Source organism: Emydura macquarii, unplaced genomic scaffold (genome assembly GCF_026122565.2).
Source record: "Emydura macquarii macquarii isolate MOO-44397 ecotype Brisbane River unplaced genomic scaffold, CSIRO-AGI_Emac_v2 contig_762, whole genome shotgun sequence".
NCBI lineage: Eukaryota > Metazoa > Chordata > Testudines > Chelidae > Emydura > Emydura macquarii.
In genome coordinates, this window is record NW_027130899.1 from 115,838 (window position 1) to 130,889 (window position 15,052).

General features: G+C 43.6%; 1 protein-coding gene and 1 pseudogene across 1 annotated transcript; one reads left to right on the forward strand and one right to left on the reverse strand.

Moving 5' to 3' along the window:
- Positions 1 to 466: 466 nt before the first annotated feature.
- Positions 467 to 1,093, forward strand: LOC137149519 (olfactory receptor 10A7-like). Its single transcript, XM_067543015.1, has one exon. It carries the CDS (start codon positions 467 to 469, stop codon positions 1,091 to 1,093), a length of 627 nt encoding a protein of 208 aa, XP_067399116.1.
- A 3,453-nt stretch (positions 1,094 to 4,546) lies between these two features.
- LOC137149520 (olfactory receptor 12D1-like) lies at positions 4,547 to 5,523 on the reverse strand (annotated as a pseudogene).
- Positions 5,524 to 15,052: the final 9,529 nt, after the last annotated feature.

A 15,052-nucleotide genomic window follows, 5' to 3' on the forward strand; every position in this document is an offset into this window, starting at 1 on the left:
GCACCAAAAATAAAAATTAAAGAAAAAAAATCAGTTTTCACCTTTTTCATTTTCATAGAAAATTAATTTTCTTACCAACTCTATCTTAGGCTCTTTTTCCTTCAGCTTTATCCATTTAGGTCATTGGACAATCAAGTGTACAGTTTAACTGATGCATTAAGTTTGGGTCCCCCACCACAGCCCACATCTCATGTGGCAGGTTAAATGAGGGATTTCCTTTGATTGCAGAAGTTTCATTCCACTTACGAAGTTTATGAATGTTTCCCTAGAAGAAAAGGTTCCCTAGAAGTTCCCCTTCTTCCTGGGGAACTTGTCCTACTTGGAGATCTGCTACACCTCCACCGTAATGCCCAGGTAGCTCGCCATTCTCCTGACTGGAGACACAAGCATTTCATTCACTGACAGATTCCTTCAGTTTTATGTCTTTAGTTGCCTAGCCTGGACTGAGTGTATCTTTCTGTCAGTCATGACGTTTGACCACTATTTGGCAATATGTAACCCACTGCACTATGCACCTTTAATGAACTTCAAGTTTTGCGTTCAGCTAGCAACAGGGTCTTGGATAATTGGCTTTCTGACTATCACAATAACGGTCCTATCAATGCTGACCTTAACGTTCTGCGGTCCTAATACAATTGACCATTTCTTCTGTGACCTAATGCCTGTGTTAAAACTCTCCCGTACTGACACTCACCTGGTGGCTTTTGTGTTTTCATCTGTAGGGGCATTGCCTCTGTTTCTGCTAACTGTGGACTCCTACTTTCGTATCGTCGTCTCCATCCTGAGAATCAACCACACCACCGGGAGGAAAAAGCCTTTCTCCAGTTGCCCCTCTCACCTCATCATGGTGACCATCTTCTGTGGGACCCTGCTCATCGTGTATCTGACAGTTGACAACTGGAGAGAGCTGAACAAAGTCGCCTCTCTTGTTTACACTGTTCTGACTCCCATGATCAACCCCCTCAACTACAGCCTGAGAAACAAAGAGGTCAAGGAGGCCCTGAGAAGTGCTGCGAATCAGAGGGTGATTTTCAGAAGAAGCCACCGTGTTCCAGGCATGCTTCGAAGGCCGTTCAATGCTGAGACAAAATGACCATCTTAAGAATCCCATGTGAAGACAATGAAAAAGCAGTTTCTTTTGTCATTTATTGAGGTTCTGATTCTTCTCAAGAAAGTCATACAGGGTGAAATTCTGCATAACCAACACAATTATTATTATATATGTTATAATAGCATCTACAAGCCCTTCTTGGGATCAAGGCTCCATTTTATTCATCACCATACATACACCCAGTGAGAGACAACCCCTTCCTCAAAGAAGTCACAGTCCACTAAACAAGGCAGACACAGGGTGGGAGGAGAAACAGAGGCACAGGGAGAGGAAAGGATTTTCCCAAGATCACACACTCAAGCCTGATTGACACCTGTTCACTCTAGCTACATTGCTGAGAACTGTGAAAAATTCCATGCCAGGTGCGACATATTTAGGTTGACCTAACCCCCACTGAAGATGCTGCTAGGTCAACAGAAGAATCCTTCCACTGATTTTAGTTATCGCCTCTCAGAGAGGTGGATTACTTACATCGATGGAAAAAACCCTTCCGTCAATATAAGAAGCGTCTACACTACATTGCTACAATGGCACAGCTGCAATGCCTTACCTGTGTAGTGGAGACATGACATAGGGTCTATACTGAAAAATTATGTCTGGTCAGAGGCATGAAAATAAACGTCTCGGACGGATATAGCTATGCCAACATAACCCCCAGTAGTTGTAGGCCCAAAGCTTGATTCTGTTATATTGATTCTATGTGAAATACCATTATTCTTTAGGTACGTGACGAACCACCACAGCAGTTTCTGTGAGAGAGAAGCTTTCCAGGTTACACAGAGCTGTCCTTTAGGTCCAGGAAAGGTCCTTAGAGTGCCACAGCGAAACACAAGATGTCACAGATTTTTTAGCACAAGGAGTTAATATCTGGTAAAAGACCATTCAAGGTGAAGCGGGCAGTTAACATCCCACGTCAGACATTGTTAGTACTTTACTCATATTCAAAGAATCTCCCCAGGTTTTTAAAGATGTTTACACAAGTCTCTACCTAGCGCGGCCAAGCCAAAGTTCCAGATATATGAGAGTATTAAGGAGTCTAAATCCCATAGGCACCTAAACACCTTTACCTGGACCTCGTAGACTTGAAGGCCAGATGGGACCATCATGATCCTCTCGTGTGACCGCCTGCACATTGCAGGCCACAAAACCTCACCCACCCATTCCTGTGATAGACCCCTTACCCCTGGCTGAGTTACTGACGTCCTTAAGTCATGATTTCAAGACTTCAAGTTACAGAGAATCCACCATTTACACTAGTTTATACCTACAACTGACCCATGGCCCGTGCTGCAGAGGAAAGTGAAAATCCCCCAGGGTCTCTGCCAAACCTGGGCCTATGTCACTCAGATGGCTAAGGCCGATTTTGAAAAGTGATTGAGAGACCGATTTTAAAAGTTATTTAGGTGCCTAAAAAAGCAGCTGGGTGCCAAGAGGGATATTGAAAAGTGCCAAAGCCCCTAACTCCCATTGGCACTTGCATGCCTTTAAAAAACTGGCCTTACACTCCTAAATCACATAGGTGCTTCTGTAAATTGTACTTGTTTGCCTCAAGTTTCCCAGGCCCTGGGGGTGGCCAGGGCTGCAGACGCTACCCTGATACAAACAATAAATGATCATAATAAATATTTCCCTTTGGCTCAATCTGCCTTGGTCACAGTGATTTTCCCAGCAACCATTCCTGCCCAGCACATCTCAGCTGCTGGTTCAGAGGCAGAACTGTCCCAGTGGCTTTCCCAGCCCTTGTGTACAGTGAAAACGCTGCGAATGACCTAGCTTGACTCAGATCACAGAGGATACACGGGGAGGGGATGGCAGTTTCACACTTAATTCAATTATAGGCTCTGGCCGGGGATTGGGGACCCATAGTGAGAGGATGATTAGAGGTGAAATGACAAGCGACGGGAGTATCAGTCATTGCGGTTACAGTCACATCAAAGATGCTCCCAACTTTGCCTCTGAGCTACCCCGCTCGTAATAACCCCCTTCTGCTAGTCTAATGAGACCCCACAGGACATGCACAGCTACACCACCTCCTTGCCATGGCTTCCTACCTTAATTAGCAGGGATGCAATTACTAGCCAGGCTCTAATGAGTCCCTGTAGACCCAGGGAGATGACTGAGCTTAGGGCCAAGAAAATCCTTCACATAGTTAAACACCCAGAAAAAAAAAATTGGCTTCTGATTTTATTCTTTCACAGCCTGGCTCCCAACTAACAAAAGACTGCAGAGAAATGGATCTCTATTAGCGTAAATACGCTGGGTGATTTATGCAAGGAAAATAATCACAATACAGATACACGTCTAGGGTTATTATTATTAAAAAACGAGTCACATATTACAACAATAGTCTATTTTTGCTGTCGGATTGTTGCCCGGTTTATGAATATCGATGATCAGAAATTGTCCTGTGCTCATGTTCCTATCGATAATAAGGGGAACTGTGCCGTCTCTCTGCATTAGGACTGGAATTTTCAAAAGGGCCCAGTGGCGTTAGGCACTTTACTCCCATTGTGATTCATTGGGAGTCGGGTGTCTTAACTAAAAATCCCAGCTCTGGTGAATTTAGGAAAAACTTTTTCACTAGGAGGGTGGTGAAGCACTGGAATGGGTTATCTAGGGAGGTGGTGGAATCTCCATCCTTAGAGGTTTTTAAGGCCTGGCTTGACAAAGCCCTGGTTGGGATGGTTTAGTTGAGGTTAGTCCTGTTTTGAGCAGGGGGTTGGACTAGATAACCTCCTCAGGTCCCTTCCAACCCTAATCTTCTATGATTCTATGATAAACATAGCAATTCATAGTAATGGTTCCCAAGTAGAACTGGTCTAAATGTCTCCATCTTTTATTTATTTATTCATTTATTTATTTTTAAAATGGAAAATTGAGTTTTGACACAACAAAATTATTCATGGAACATAACTGCTTTTCTCTGAAGGGTTCAAATTTTCATCCAAAAAGTACAACCCCCCCAATGAAACAAAAATCATTGTAAATTCCCCTAATTTTGTTTTTCGCAGTCTTCAGCTGAATTCTTTTCAATATTTGGCTGCTAAAAAGAAAAAAAAAAAATTTTTGGTTTTCAATGAGCTGTCAAAATTTTCCACTGAAAACTTAGCAAAAAATTACCTCCCCCTCCAATTTTCACTAAACTTTTCTATGTGGGGAAAAAAGAAGTATCTGCTCACTTCTATTTCCAACAGTAGACATTTTAGGTATAAGCTCAATAAAAACAGTAACAACAATGTGGAAATCTAGGCATAGCTGTAATACAATTAATAATAAGAATGATACAGTAAAATGCTTCCCTAGAAGGTAATTTCCAGGCAGTACTGTAATACAAATAATAAAATATCTGATAATGAATATAGTGCATTTTGAGGTGTCTCATGCAGGATTGTCCCTTACAATATATTGTCCATTTGTCCACTTCCCTTGACAATATCAGAGATACTTTTTGAGTTTTTTCACTACTTTATTCTTTTTTTTCCCAGGGAAAGGCTTTCTTTCCAGTGTTTTCCTAGGGCAGATTTCACCTCCTGGTTCCTCAGGGTGTATATCAGGGGGTTCAGGACTGGGGTGATGGTGGTGTACACGAGGGTGACCATCATCTCCCTTTCAGAAGAACCTCCCATGGAGTGTGGCATGTAATTGAAGAGTACTGGCACATAAAGCAGAGCCACCACGGTGAGGTGGGAGGTGCAGGTGGAGAAGGCCTTCCTCCTGCCTTCCCGGGACTGGACCTTCAGGAAGAGGAAAGAGATGATGTAGAGGTAGGAGAGAAGCGTGATGACGAAGGGACTCAGAGCAATGGTCCCTGTGATGATGTTGAGGAGGCTGAGGTTAAGGCGGGTGCTGCTGCAGGCCAGCCTCAGAAGGGGCTTGATGTCGCAGAAGAAATGGTGGATGCGGTTGGGGCCGCAAAAACGCAGCCGGGAGGTCATGACTGTGTGCATCAGGGCGTGGAGGAAGCCAGTGGTCCAGGTGGCCACTGCCAGGAACAGACAGACCCGTGAGCTCATGACCAGCAAATAGCGCAGCGGGTTGCAGATGGCCACGTAGCGGTCGTAGGCCATGACAGCCAGAAGAATGACCTCGCTGCTGCCCAGGAAGTGGAAGAAATGGAGCTGGGCCAAGCAGCTGGTGAAGGAGATGGTCTGGAGCTCTGAGAGGAAGCCAGCTAGCATCTTAGGTACCGTGACTGTGGAGTAGAAGATGTCCAGGCAGGAGAGGTTACCCAGGAAGAAGTACATGGGGGTGTGAAGCCGGGGCTCAGCCTTGATCACGGCCACGATGGCGCCATTCCCCAGCACGCTGGCCAAGTAAAGCATCAGGAAGAGGGCAAAGAGGAAGCACTGCTGCTCCTGGTGATTGGTCAGGCCCAGTAGGATGAATTCGCTGACCTCCGTCTGGTTCTCCATCGCTGGAATACACCAGAAGAGGAGAGAATAGCTGCAGGGTGTCACACACATATCACTCCACAGGAGGAGAAGACGTCAACGTTCTCACTGTTTGAGTAAACATTTTAAATGAATAATTTCAAGGGAAAAAAACTGACATTTCCAAAAATGTTCATTTTCCACACAGTGGTGGAATTCCAACTTTCCCTTAGTTTGATAGAATTACAGAATCTTAGAAGTGTAGGACAGGAGGTCATCAAGTCCAGTCCTCTGTACTGAGGCAGGACTAAGTATTATCTAGCCCATCCCTGACAGGGTTTTGTTCAACCTGTTCTTAAAAATCTACCATGCTGGAGAGGCCACAATCTCCCTAGGGAATTTCTTCCAGTGCTTAACCACCCTGAGAGTTCTAAAGTTTTTCCCTAAGTCCATCCTAAATATCTCTTGCTGCTATTTAAGCTCATTAACTCTTGTCCTGTCCTCAGTGGCTAAAGGGAACAATGTATCACCCTCCTTTTCATAACAACCTTTCACATATTTGAATAATTTATCATGTCCCCGCTCAGTCTTCTCTTCTCCAGACTAAATATACTCAAATTTTTCAATCTTTCGTCATAGGTTATGTTTTCTAGACCTTTAATAGTTTTTGTTGCTCTCCTCTGGATTTACTCCTAGTATTTCCTGAAGCATGATGTCTAGAATGGACACAATACTCCAGTCGAGGCCTTATCAGTTCGGAGTAGAGTGGAAGAATTACTTCTTGTGTCTTGCTTACCACACTCCTGCTAATACATCCCAGAATGAAGTTTGCTTTTTTGCCATAGTATTACACAGAACTGAATCATAGAATCATAGAAGATGAGGGTTGCAAGGGACCTCAGGAGGTCATCTAATCCAACCTCCTGCTCAAAGCAGGACTAATCACAGTTAAATCATCCCAGCCAGGGGTTTGTCAAGACGCAGCTTAAAAACCTCTAAATATAGAGGTTCCACCACCTCCCTAGGTAACCCATTCCAGTGCTTCACTTCTCTCCTAGGGAAAAAAGTTTTTCTTAATATCCAAACTAGACCTCCCCCACTGCAACTTGAGACCATTGCTCCTTGTTCTGTCATCTACTACCACTGAGAACAGCCTAGCTCCATCGTCCCTGGAACCCCCTTTCAGGTAGTTGAAGGCCACTATCAAATCCCCCCTCATTGTTCTCTTTTGCAGACTAAACAAGCCTAGTTTCCCTCAAACTCTCCTCCTAAATCATGTGCTCCAGCCCCCTCATCATTTTTGTTGCCCTCCGCTGGACTCTCTCCAGCTTGTCCACATCCTTTTTGTAGTGGGGGGCCCAAAACTGGACACAATACTCCAAATGCGGCTTCACCAATGCCAAATAGAGGGGAATAATCACTTCCCATGATCTTCGGGCAATGCTCCTACTAATGCAGCCCAATATGCTATTAGCCTTCTTGGCAACCAGGGCACACTGCTGACTCATACCCAGCTTCTTTTCCATGCTTGACATCATATGATATATGACATGCTTGAGTCATATTTCGTTTGTAATCCATTATAATGGTTTAACAACATGTTCTCACTTTTTTTTTAATTTCTTTCCCCTGGAAAAGTTAAAAGCTAATAATAAACTGAAAGAACATTGTTTTTTCGCTACATTCTGTCTTGGCTTTTTGTTTTCTTTTCCCCTCAATGGGGAAAGAGGATGAGAAGGAGGTGGAGTAACAAATTGAGAGACAGGAAAAATAAAAATAAATTAGAAACATTTTTTTAAAATGAAACCAATTCTTTTCTGTCAAAAAGGAGGGAAGAGGGGAAATCGAAACGTCTCAAATGAATGACAACTGTTTATTTTCTTTGAAACTTTTTTTCTGCACATAACTGATAAATCATGATCCAAATGTTCTGAGGGATTTTAAAAATTAAGGGACAGGTTTTTAGAGGTATTTAGGTGCCTAGTCAGATTTTTTTTTTTAAATCTTGATATTTAGGTGCTCAGGTGCTTTTGAAAATCCCATTAGGTGCCTAAATAGTTTTTAAAATCTGATGCAAAGTGGTTTAGCTCTAAGCAAAAATAAGCAATCTCTAACTAAAATCAGCTATTATATTGGAGGTTAGCAAATGTTTTATCTACATTTTTAAAACGCCTTAGAGGTGATCTAGAGACCTACAGACCAGTAAGGCTAACACATAAGCCTGGTAAAGAGGTTGAAACGGTAATTATAGATAGATTAATAAAACACATAGAAGATCACGATATCATAGTGTGACCATGGTTGCTGGAGGGACTGTACTCAATCAGGGCAAACTGCAAACAATAGGCCAGATGATCCCCAAAACTGTGGGTTTATTCGATAATCAGATTCACCAAGCCAGTAACAAAACAGCTTCTGTAATACCTTACTGGTTACCAAGGAGCCAAAATACAATCCCTTTTAATCAATTCAGCCTTTTGCAGACAGCCAAGAGTAGTACAGAGAGGGTTACTAAAATCCTTATTCACCATATATAAAGTTATACCAATCCCAAGAGATCACACACATTACCCACCAGGTCAATGAGTATTTCAGATCTCACCCCAATACAGCCAATTCTTATTAACTAAACGTACGATTTATTTAAAAAAAGAAAAGGAAGAGAGCTACGGTGATTGAAAGATCATTATACATACATATATAAATAAAGTTCTCAGATCAGTTTCATAGTTAGCGATGGTGTGGCTATTGATTTGTAAAAGTCCTTGTAGAATCAGCTCAGTAGGTTTTTAAAACAAAAGGCAGAGTTTGTTCAAATTCTTCCATGAGAATTTGCATGGAGAATCCAGAGTCGAACCAAAGACCTCAGTTTTGCAATGTTCCCTGACAAAGTTGAAGCAGATCTGAGATATTAAGGTTCAGGCCCTAAAGTCTCTTTATAGCTGAAGTTCACTGGATAAGCAAAATATCACAGCAGGTGCTCCTCGGATGAAGAATAGTAATGTAAATTGTTGCTTTGAAGTAATTTCCTAGGCATACACCAATAATTGGCTGCACTCGTTACCATAAGGCAACTTCCCATTCAAACAGTTCACAGGTAGTTTACTGCAAACTTCAAAGAGGAGTAAAGACAATGATATGATTACACCACAAGTTCCATCTGAATGTTAATATCACCTTTTGATCTCCGGATCAATAGAACATAGTAATGAAATATTATAGACAAGACGCAAAATTTAGCATCTATAAGCTAATGAGGTCACATTGCTAAACTTCTAACAAGATATAGGTAAACACAGACAAATACAATTTGTATCTGCTTCTGATTCTCTATCAGTACAAACCTACATATTAAGAAGGTGGTGGAATCTCCAACCTTAGAGGTTTTTAAGGCCCAGCTTGACAAAGCCCTGGCTGGGATGATTTAGTCGGGGTTGGTCCTGCTTTGAGCAGGGAGTTGGACTAGATACTTCCTGAGGTCCCTTCCAATCCTCATCTTCTATGATTCTATGAAACTCCTCTCAGAGAATTGGGGAAAAAAATCTCATTCAGATGTTCAGTCAGTGACTGGGAAATTGTCACTGGAAACTAGCATGTTGGCAAGATGGAGACATATCTTAGATATTAGTGACTTCTTCTTGCTGCTGTATTCTCTGTGCTTTTGTAGATTGAACCCATTAACGCCAGCAGCAAATCTCGTATTGGTTTCAGACAAGTCACTGAAATGACTACAGCAAATGGATAAAGGGTAGAGTTTTTACAAACACAACTGAAAATTTCAAAATAATTTCCATTGGGCAGCTTTTGAAAAGGAGCCGTTTATCTTTTAGTTCAGTTTTCGGAGAGTTTTTTTTCCTTTTCTCCTCCCCACCGCTTGTGTTTTCTTTTCCCTTCCCACAGCTTTTTGACAGAAAACGAGGAGTAAGAAATAAAAATGGGGGGGAAATGAAAAAATATTTATTTTTAACAAAAAATGGAAAAATAGAAAAAAAATTTTTCACAAAGTTCTATTTTTTTCTAAATGAAAATGTTTGTCAGTCGAATAATTCAATCAGCTTTCTTGCAGACTCAAGGTGAAACTGCTGTATCAATGCAGACTTATTCTCACTGTGTCACTGTGATCTCCCACACTTCTTCGTAGATTTGTATTTCCAGTGGAGCATTGGGAAGCAAGTGCCCATCTCCCACTAACATTCAATGGGATTGATTTGGGTGTCTAACTTCCTAATCCTTAAACCTACCTTGATTTACTGTGCATTGCTTCAGTAAAAGTCTTTAGTTCCACAAACTGCACCGGTTTCATTTAGGGACGGAGGCAGCCCAGAAAAGAAAGGACCTAACTATTAAGGTATCTCCCATAACCTTGTCTTAGGGTAGTGGATTTCAACCTGTAGTCCGTGGATCCCTGGGGGTCGACAGACTATGTCTAAGATTTCCAAAGGGGGCACACCTCCACTGGAAATTTTTTAGGGGTCCAAAAATGAAAAGAAATTAAAAATCCCTGTCTTACGATATGTCAACACATCCCCACAGTATGGACTCCAGGAGTGTGAATTGGAGCACTCTCTAGCATGCTTGGTTGTAAATGCCCCATGTAGACCCTGCAAGAATGAACTAAAATGTATTTAATTTGCATTGCACTGCTGGGGTCCTCACAGGGTCAGTACAACTGCACGATGCAATTCATGGCCCTGTAGACTCAACTCTGAGGCCATGTAGACAAGCTCTTACTCTACCTCTGAACACTTTTCTCTTCTTTATAATGTACCCGATGGACAGATTGAAAGAAAGAAAGACAGAAAGAAAGAAAATTCAGCAATTCCAGATATCAGGAACATAAATGTATTTGTCCATTTAGAAGACTAAGTGGCTGTTTCCTTCCAGCACCTACCTGAGTGAGATTGGTCCTCTTTCTAGATGAGTCATTTCAACAGTGACGGAGGACAAAGTGCTTTGTGGGAAAATCTCAGGAATTTCTGTCGGTTACGACCAGATGAGATGCGTGAGCCCTGCTTGTTCTGAAAACCTTTGACGACTGAGCAGGCAAGAAACCTTTTTATCACGTCCACAGTCCATGGAATGCCCCTGGCATTGTTAGGGAAGAAAGTTTTGCATGCAGTGGATGACTCCCCTGGGGAGGATGCATGCACCAATGGAGAGTTACTGAATGAACAAACAAGCCAAGCGTTCCTTCAAAAGACTGAGGTTAGCATAGATGAGCTGGCTGATCAGTAAAAGGCAAACAACAAGGTTACAAACCTGGCTGAGTCCTAGAATCATAGAACCATTAAAAATTAGGGTTGGAAGGGCCCTCAGGACATCATCTAGTCCAACCCCCTGCTCAAAGCAGGACCAACCCTGACTAACTTGTCCCAGCCAGGCTTTGTCAAACTGGGCCTTAAAAACCTCTAAGAATGGAGGTTCCACCACCTCCCTAGGTAACCCATTCCAGTGCTTCACCACCCTCCTAGTGACAAACTTTTTCCTAATATCCAACCTAGACCTCCCCCACTGCAACTTGAGACCATTGCTCCTTGTTCTGTCATCTGCCACCACTGAGACCAGCCTAGCTCCATCCTCCCTGTAACCCCCTTTTCAGGTAGTTAAAGGCTGCTGTCAAATCCACCTCACTCTTCTCTTCTGCAGACTAAACAAGCCTAGTTCCATCAGCCTCTCTTCATAAGACTTGTGCTCTAAACCCCTAATCATTTTTGTTGCCCTCCTCTAGAATCTCTTCAATTTTTCCACAACATGGTGTCTTTGTTCCAAATCAGGCACAGAGGGAATTCAAGGCTGTGGGTCTTTCCCCATCCCAGCTGAGTTCCTTCACCACTAAGATATCGAGTATAATGGGACACCCCACCAAAAAAAAGTCTCATTGTCTGCTGACCTTTGTGTCTGGCATCTCCCAGAGGTACTCAAGAGTGTGAGGTCCCTTCTGTTAAGCCAGCTTAGAAACAAAGAATCATAAAAGATGAGGGTTGGAAGGAAGGTCAACTAGTCCAACCCCCTGCTCAAAGGATGACCACCCCCAACTAAATTAAGGTCTTGTCTATGTCAACTGTGGTTCAGCTCCTTGAAACCAAGAGTCTCTGTCTTCCAGGTCTCTGTAGACCTCACCTTCTCTGGTCATACTAGTGCTTAGTACACCCCAATCTTCAAGTCCTCAGAGTCCCCCTTGCGGCAGCCAGCCCCCTGTCATTGGACGCTCACAGTCATTACTAAGTCTCCCCCCTCCAAAGAGACAGTGGACACGCCAGTTTGTTTGGCTTTCGCGCTTTGCTTAATGTTGCAGCACGGAGATCGACTTCTGATTAAAAAAAGAGTTTAATAACAAAGATAGAGACTGGAGTATCGATAGTGGAAATAGATAGGGTTACACATAAAAACAGAAGTACAGCACGCTTCTGAGAGACTAAACGTAACTGGAGCAGGCTAAAATCTGGCTAAGTGGCTCTCAGCATCACCAGAGCCAGGATCCAACTTTCATGGATGCAAAAGGCAATGTCTTACCCCTCTCCCCTCAGTAAAGGGCCACAAAATGTCTTTTCCCCTCCTTCTTGTAGTCCAGTCAACCTTCAACATGTATAATTATTGTTTGCTCTCCAGGGTGCTGGAAACATGTTGCTTTTCTCATCCTCTTGTTAATTTCATGTAGAGTTCCACATCGGGGGGGGGGGGGCGGGGGGTGGTAGGAGGACAGAGAGTGAATTCACACCCTGGGAGTGTGCCTAGAGGGCCAGAACTAGAGACTGTGTCTGGATTCTACCTAGACCCAACTGTCTTCAAAGCACGTGAGATCCTGAGGACCTGTCACTTGGAGGACTGGGGACCAACTGGCAAGGCAGCAGTTTGGCAGAAAAAGACCTGGGGGTTAGAGTGGACAAGAAGCTGGGCATGAGACGACAGTGTACCCTTAATGTCAGGAAGACTAATGGCATATTGGGCTGCATTAGTAGGAGCATTGCCAGCAGATGAAGGGAAGTGATTATTCCCCTCTATTCGGCATTGGTGAGGCCGCATTTGGAGTATTGTGTCCAGTTTTGAGCCCCCCACTATGAGAAGGATGTGGACAAATTGGAAAGAGTCCAGTGGAGGGCAACAAACATGATTAGGGGGCTAGAGCACCTGATTTATGAGGAGAGGCTGAGGGAACTAGGCTTGTTTAGTCTGCAGAAGAGAAGAGTGAGGGGGGATTTGATAGCAGCCTTTAACTACCTAAGAGGGGGTTACAGAGAGGATGGAGCTAGGCTGGTCTCAGTGATAGTAGGTGACAGAACAAGGAGAAATGGTCTCAAGTTGCAGTGGGGGAGGTCTAGGTTGGATATTAGGAAAAAAAAATTCACTAGGAGGGTGGTGAAGCACTGGAATGGGTTACCTAGGGAGGTGGTGGAATCTCCATCCTTAGAGGTTTTTAAGGTGTGGCTTGACAAAGCCCTGGGCTGGGATGGTTTAGTTGGGGTTGGTCCTGATTTCCGCAGGGGGTTGGACTAGATGAGCTCCTGAGGTCTCTTCCAACTCTAATATTCTGTGATTCTATGATTCTTCAGAAAGGAGACGGATATGTAGGACTTGATAAAAGTATACAAAATACACTGAATGTTATAGAGAAGGAAGATCAGGCCCTTCTGTTTGTAGTGACTCTGTCCCGATTAAAAAAAAAAAATTCACGTTTCTAGGAGGACAGTCAGAGGGTGACCGAAGACTCCTCTTGAATCTAAACACAGTCTTCTTGTTACATCAATACAGAAAGTACTTGGGAGTAGAATCCTCCCCCACACTTGGAGATGCCCTACTGAGCATGCTCCAAATGTTTGTGAACTTTTGCCTTTTTATACTAGCTGGCCCCCAGACTCAGTGGACTCCACTCTTCTGGAAAACCAAACCAAACCGACTACTACTGTTTACAAGGAACAGTGATGGACGCATGGGTTATGTGGGTGTAGGAGCCCAGTTCCAGATGAGGGCTCGTGTCTGTGAATTAAGGTTTTGACCTCACTTATCTCTTTGACATTTGCTATTGGCTAGATTAAGGGGCTCCCAGCTTCCGTGAATCCTTTTCTTAGTTGCCTAACTCTGCATTGCATGGGGAACCTGGGTGCCTAACCCAGAGATGAAGGAAAGAGACCTCAGATGCCACCTCACAGTGGGCTACGATTGAGGGGATCCTTGTAAGCCCCAGTGAATCCCTTGTGTCCTCTGCCATCTGACACCAAGAAGTCCCTGGGCCAAAGACTCTTCCAAGGAAGGTCTGTCAGGTGACAAAGGCAGAGTGTGTCCTTTGGCTTCCGGCTCCAGGCACCGACTCATTCAGGCAGACCTGAGCTTTCGACTCTGGTGCCTTCTCAGGGACGGCCGAGTCTGCCTACTCCTGTGATGGTGACAGAGAAGTCTTCCCTGATCTCTGAGGTCAACAGGCCTTGCAGATACTGATTGCACTGTGGCTAGAGACTTACTACTCCCGTTGGTATTGCTCTCGCCTTTGCTTCAGCGTGAAGACCCTTATCTGGTGATGCCTTCTAGATTGTCTGCCCCGAATTGCTTGACCGTGCCTCCATCGGCCTACAGCTCAGTACCACCGCTATTCCACAGGATTGGCTCCAGATCCCGCCCACCACATGTTACTGGGCAGTCAGGAAGATGTCCACGCTGTGCCCCTGGCATAAGTCCTATTCAAGGTCTCCATGGACCTCTCCCAGCACCCTAGGGAATTTGTTCCAGTGCTTAAAAACCTGCACATAAAGTTTTTTTCCCCTAATGTCTAACCTAAATCTCCCCTGCTGAAATTTAAGCCCATTACTTCTTCTCCTATCATCAATGGTTACGGAGAAAAATTCATCACCTTCCTCTTTATAACAACCTTTTAGGTACTTAGAATCATAGAAGATGAAGGTTGGAAGGGACCTCCGGAGGTCATCTAATACAGTGGCTATCAGTCTTTCAAGACTACTGTAGCCCTTTCAGGAGTCTGATTTGTCTTGCGTACCCCCAAGTTTTACCACACTTAAAAACGACTTGCTTACAAAATCAGACATAAAAAATAGAATACTGTCACAGCACACTGTTACTAAAAATTGTATACTTCCTCATTTTTACCATATAATTATAAAATAAATCAATTGGAATATAAATATTGTACTTACATTTCAGCGTATAGTATACAGAGGAGTATGAACAAGACACATTCTGTATAAAATTTTAGTTTGTATTGACTTCACTAGTGCTTTCTATGTAGCCTGTTGTAAAACTGGGCAAATATCAAGATGAGTTGATGTACCCCCTGGAAGACCTCTGCGAACCCCCAGTGGTACGTATACCCCTGGTTGAGAACCACTAATCTAGTCCAACCCCCTGCTCAAAGCAGAACCAACCCCAACTAAACCAGCCCAGACAGGGTTTCATTAAGCTTGGCCTTAAAAATCTCTAAAGATGGAGATTCCACCACCTCCTAGGGAACCCATTCCAGTCCTTCACCATCCTTCTATTGAAAAACATTTTCCTAATATCCAACTTAGACCTCCCCCACTGCAACTTGAGACCTTTGCTCCTTCTTCCATCTTCTGCCACCAGT